Here is a 5,877-nt window from a genome sequence, read left to right on the forward strand (position 1 = left end):
TTGTCAATATTACTGAAAAATTGGAATGTAACTTTGTTTGAAATTGATTTGTGCCATGACTTTTACTTCAGAACAGTGGGTTTTTGCCCTGTATTTGAAAGTTTTACGTAGTTTTGTCTTTGATTTTTTGAATATTGCTCCCGGGAATTGTGATTTTTAATTTTAGATTTATCCATTGTCACCTTGACACCTCTTGCATTCCGTACCAAGGTATTACATCCGTTGTCTAGAACACACCCGTGCTAGACCACGTATGCCATTTAGATTTAATATGATTACATTGGGCAATGTGTCAGTAAACAGAATCTCCCAAAATGAAAAGCCACACTCAACATACCATAACGATTTCTCCGGAATCACCCATTTGGTTCATATGTGGAATAAGAGGATGCCCAATGGCAGGGGCCCCGTGATCTTTTAAAGAAGGTTTAATTTTTTTCACATTATTAAAAATTTGTTACTGCAGAGATTACCTCACAGGAAGCTACCTTTATGCCAAGAGATTTTCAAGTTCAACATCTCTTGTTAGTGTTTGTTGTTGGAAGTACGTGCTCAGGTGATGTTACATAAACAGGCCGCCATTATGTAGTAACATAGGTACTAGGGAGCACCTTTGTGAGGTACCTACGTGAAGTGACATAAAGCAGTGAATATGTGACTTGTAATACAACTCACGTCGTAATACAACGTATTACGTAGTGAGTTGTGGCAACCTCTATTGCCACACAACACTTATCGCCAACAATGTCTTGTGCTAAATCAGTAGTGGATAACTTGACTCTGGCACTGTTGTTTGCACACACGATGTCCAACAGGAAGTGATATTATCGATCAACAATTTGTATCGAAACTTCCGAAATTTTACCTTTTGATGATTATACCTTTGCACTCCTCATTGGTTTGGAATCGTGCAAGTCTCAGTGGCCTGAGGCCATATATCAACTTGCAATTTCTAATATGCGATTGGTCAATGAGTTTCTGACCAAAGCAATACATTTTGATTTGTCAGCTGTTTATCTATGTATCGCTTTGGTCAGATGTCTCCCCCGGTGGTCAGCGGACCATCCGTTTTAAGTGTGGACCAATTGGGACTAACCCAAAATTCAAATGGTGAGCCAAGCTTATTCAATTCCAGATTAGGAAATATCGACACTCATCAGCATTATAGTATGGACAGCTGACGTTCTAACAATCCCCCAGGCGCTTAATTCCTTCCCATTGGGGACATTCGAAACCATTACGAAAGCGGTGATGTCTCACACACCACTCTATCAATGGCCTTGTTCCGTAGATAGATGTCGTTTGAACTCAAATGACATCAAAAAGCTGACCAATCAAAATTTTCCTCAAGGATAATGCCGGGCCATCGCCTGGTCCGTGGTCTGAATAATCAACCTAAGCGACCCAAGGCATCTACGCCCTTGCAACAGCGAATCGAAATCACCCGTAAACGGGATTTAGAGCATGCAGAGGCATCGGACGCGGCCTTGGAGAGAAGGCTCAGGCAGCAGGACAACCCTCAGCGGCGTCGAGATGAAGAGATCCCCGCTTACCCGACGCTCAAGATGCATTCTTACAGCCTGATGATGAACCAGGTGAAGATCAAGATGATATCGACTTGAATCAATTCATGCCAATGTTAGATGAAGGTCTTGGGGACGATCAAAACGGCAACGACCCGATATTGGCCGGTCTGCGAAGGGAATTACACCTAGCAGAGCGCCTAGCAAACGAGAACAAATGGCTTTGGCAGTATGCCATTATGTTACCCACCTTCCTTAGGAGAAGGTTGGATACGTCGAATTGGGGAAACCAAACCAATTGGAATGAGGACTTACGAGAGCCCTGCACCTGCTCCGTGAGGACTGAGCGAGACTTCGACCTTGTGGATCTACTATGTAGGTCCTATCATCCTTCACACTATATAACTATATACAATGCTAATCATACTCACGTCGGAATGAAGCTAGACAGTGCAAGAAAGTGTCCTTTTGTAGAAATTGCGATCTTTCAGACCCTCAAAGGCTCCTGCAGATGGGATACCTGGCTGCTTCACCCTCACAGCCACGCACGGCTTTCTCGGTGCGCCTCATTAATCACCATCACGCTCAGTCGATCCGGTTTGCGGTTCCCACAGAAGGTTATTGTTCAGCCCTGGACGATGTGCTTAATAATGGCAGTCCAGAGGTAATCACGCCTAATGGCCAGGTAATAACGAATGAAGATGTAATTCATTTGACTTTCATGTGACTAATCAAGTTCATTAGCCTCCGGATTGGCGTGGCCCTTTCACAGTGGCCGTAGATACCTATCGAGCGATACTATTAAAAATCCGAGAGTTAGAAGCTCAAAAACTTGGCCTTTCAGAGCTTGACAAGCTAGCCGCGAACTGTCCTTGTTGTTTTGGCCACCTGTTGGCAACGTTCGGCCAGAGGAGCCTCATATCGTCGTTTGCATTGATGGCAACTTCCAGCATAAGCGGCATGCTCGTGCTAGTGTGCCCATTCCGGGGTGGCATCCCCCGCGCCCGTCTATTTTCCTCGACCCCAAATTGGTCAATGCGAAGGAACAATTTATGAGTCGAACCCCTGATGTACCACTGGATGGTGTACATGTAAGTCGGGTTGACATATACTTACGGGCTATATTTGTATGATTTTTATAGGACCCATGCACAGAAGCTCACACCGCAGCTAATGATGCCAGAGGACGTGGCCATTTCAAGAATATGGATGAATCCGGGTTGCTTGGTATGGGATGTCGACATGATAATGTCCTTCAATATATAAATCTGATCCAAAGCGGCGAAAAGTAGGTTCATGTCGCCCTTTATGTTATTATTGAGAGCTTGAACTGATTGTCTTGTGTAATTCAGGAGGCATAACGCGCTAGCATTCATAGAGTGGTTGCTCAAATTGCTTAAAAACGACAGAGATGGAACCACAACCATTGGGATTCTATATGATATAGGGTGTAACCTGGACAAAACAATCAAAAAGGTTTGCCACTCGTCACTGTCACATATCACAATTGCCTGAGCTTACTGCCACTTCCCCACAATGTCTGACGTGGTAGAAAAAAGTGTTCACCGATCCCAATTATGCTAAGCAGGTGAAACTCGGCACGGCTCTCTTCCACACATATGCTCACAACTGGTCCTGTCAGCTGGAATATAACCCTCGGCTCAATCGAGGGTGGGGCAAAAGCAATGGAGAAGGTATGGAGCGTGTGTGGTTTAAAATTTCCCCTCTCATAAGACTGTGTCGCTATGCCACTAAGCAACGCCGGATGGTCAGCCTGGATTTGTGGACCCATCATCGCAATGAAGAATTGCGATGGAAAGCAGGTAAGTTGTTATGATCAACAGACAAATAAAATGAAGTACGAACTATGAGACAAAATCATGGATGACAGTAATGCGCCCTGTACAGTTTTGTTCATGCGTGGCCAAACCCGAAAATACCTAGCGGAGCTACTTGAAAGCAAGAGCAAGCTCGCAAAGCTTCATCAGCAAAACCCAACACATACGGCTGAGTACTTTCAGGGGCAGTGGGATCGACAGCGTGCATTGCAGCTGAAAGGCATGAGTGTTGAGGCCAAAGAGAAACGAGAATGGCTAGGGGTTTTGCTCCAACTTGAGGAGGAGCTACTAGAAGCACGGCAAGTCAATGTTCCTCACCGCCAAATCCGTCGAATGTACAACTGATGTATTGGTTCCAGTAAGAAGCTTGTTGCTATGAATGCAGTCAATGCGGCCATACGAACTGCAGAACAGCGTCATGAACTGTTGGACCTGCCCGCGTCACTGGTTGCCCTTGAAGTTCAAATTCAAGCAGTTGCGGACAAACTTGGCAATGCAGAACTATTGAATGCTCGGCGAGGCACTAGTAAGTGTTATTATAATTATTGATATTTTTATTTGTTCAATCCTCACCATTTGATACTTCTAAGGTGTCAGAGTGAAGGCTATTCTTAGTGTCCAGGTTGCCTTAGGCTTCTTGTACGAGGCTGCCGTCGACGTTATTCAGCAGAAGGCTGATGCAGACATCAGGACAGGTGCGTAGTTCAGCTTTTACAACATGAAAACGGGGATTGCATTAATCCCTAAGAACATGCTCGATGCAGGTGCCACCCAGCAGCCACGTAATGAACAACTCAGAAAGAAGAAACGTGTACTCCTCAAGAAGAAACTGGAGACTTATTTGAGGCAAGCTTCTAAATACAATCGACATCATCGACCTACACCACGGCTACTGGAACCTACTTTGGACGAAGTATTGGCTATGGATCTGCTCGATCCTTTTTGGGATGAAGTAGCGCTAGACCACCTCAAAGAGCCATGGGCTTCGTGCGAGAGGACGAAGGAAGGTATTGTAGCCTTTCGAAATAAAGTGGCCTGTGAAGAAGAGCTGCAACGTCTAGGACGTGAGGTGAGGCAGCTCATGGGTTGGGCACTGGACTATCAAGCTCGTGTTGATAGGACAAGGCCCAACGAAGCCTTTGGTAAGTGCCACCCTTACGTAAGTTTCCTACTGAACAGTCATAGTGATGTTTGTTTTGCAGGAGGTGTGCGAGTACCCGAGTGGAAGTCTATCCACTCTGGTCTGAGTAAACGCACCATTCGCCTATGGGCACATTGGGATAGAGGCTTGAGAGATGTTGTGGAATCAACCAAAGACTACGTATATGGAAGGGTTGAAGCAGACGATGCCTTACTACTGGGGTGGCAGCAAATGCGCGCGCGTACCTCAGGAAGTGCGATAGACATAGGCATGCTACCAATTCGCTGGGAACCAATTGATGCAGACGAAGAGGCCGAGTACCGACGCGTCATTGAGTTAGAGGAAGATGAAGGGAATCATCTTGACTGGGAGTTGGCACTAGCTTAAAACGAGATTGAATAAATCCTTCTTGTTGATCCCCGTGGGTTTATTGCAATTATAATTAGTACTTGAAAGATTTGTTGCTCAAAACTTAAGTAATAAGTAGTTATTAAAGTGATGAAATGAATTACTAGTAATTAAGTAGATATTTTGAACCAAAACGCACTTATCTTTGTGTATCACATCACAGGTACACAAAGATTTATGAGGTGCTAGTTTTCTATGAATGTGTTCAGTTGAGGACTTCTGCCTGTGACGCCTTTAGCATAATGAGGACTCACACTGACTATGACTGTGATGACTCATTTGAATCTTTAGTCGCACACCTTCTATCGATTGAAGGTGTTCATGATTGGGATAGATATCAGATATTTTTGCCATTGAACATTATTCGTATAGGTAGGTATGAGGCGATATAAGCGACTGTGAAACAAACTATATACAATCGTTAAGTTTCAGTGGGATTACAATCATAATGAGGCTTTCATTAAGATTGTAATCTTGTCCGGTTTTTGTAATTGGGTGTCTGCATGGTGAGAGCAAAAGCAACAAGTTAAAAGGGGTATACATAATAAGCAAATGTTCAATGGTGAAATGTGAAAAGTGTTGGAATCAGTCAATGTGGATACAAACTTCTTTCTTTTTGGATCGAGATTTATTTTTATTAATTGCCTTCATAAAATCTGCATGAGAGTCAATTAGCGGCTTCCATGCATCATACCAACTTGAGGCCTTGGGTTTATGAAATCTTCGCCATGTGGGGCAGACACGTGGTGCTGGAAAGTTGGGCTTTGTGAAATCGAGTAATAGAGAGGTGAAGTGGTGGTCGGCGAACGCAAGAACAATCGGAGGGTTCATGTTGTGTGGAGTGGAGTAGGGAAAGATGATTTGACTATGAGCGCCAGGGTCCTAATATAATACGGGCCGATCAAAAGTGATTGCTATCACGCCTCCCCAGCTGGGCATGCCAAGCCAGTGCTGTTGCTCAGTGATA

At 44.4% G+C, this 5,877-nt stretch overlaps 2 protein-coding genes across 2 annotated transcripts; both read left to right on the top strand.

The window, feature by feature from the left end:
* Window positions 1-2,034: 2,034 nt before the first annotated feature.
* On the top strand, window positions 2,035-3,075 carry MELLADRAFT_94642 (uncharacterized protein; the record flags this gene model as incomplete). The annotated part of the gene is made up of 6 exons (XM_007417258.1): window positions 2,035-2,187; window positions 2,268-2,338; window positions 2,383-2,614; window positions 2,666-2,811; window positions 2,876-2,999; window positions 3,040-3,075. 6 exons carry the CDS (start codon window positions 2,035-2,037, stop codon window positions 3,073-3,075), a joined length of 762 nt encoding a protein of 253 aa, XP_007417320.1.
* Window positions 3,076-3,403: 328 nt separating this feature from the next.
* Window positions 3,404-4,889, top strand: MELLADRAFT_68613 (uncharacterized protein; the record flags this gene model as incomplete). Its single annotated transcript, XM_007417238.1, has 5 exons — window positions 3,404-3,696; window positions 3,721-3,887; window positions 3,952-4,056; window positions 4,126-4,503; window positions 4,564-4,889. 5 exons carry the CDS (start codon window positions 3,404-3,406, stop codon window positions 4,887-4,889), a joined length of 1,269 nt encoding a protein of 422 aa, XP_007417300.1.
* Window positions 4,890-5,877: the final 988 nt, after the last annotated feature.

The sequence above is a fragment of the Melampsora larici-populina genome, assembly GCF_000204055.1.
Source record: "Melampsora larici-populina 98AG31 unplaced genomic scaffold MELLAscaffold_70, whole genome shotgun sequence".
Classification (NCBI taxonomy): domain Eukaryota; kingdom Fungi; phylum Basidiomycota; class Pucciniomycetes; order Pucciniales; family Melampsoraceae; genus Melampsora; species Melampsora laricis-populina.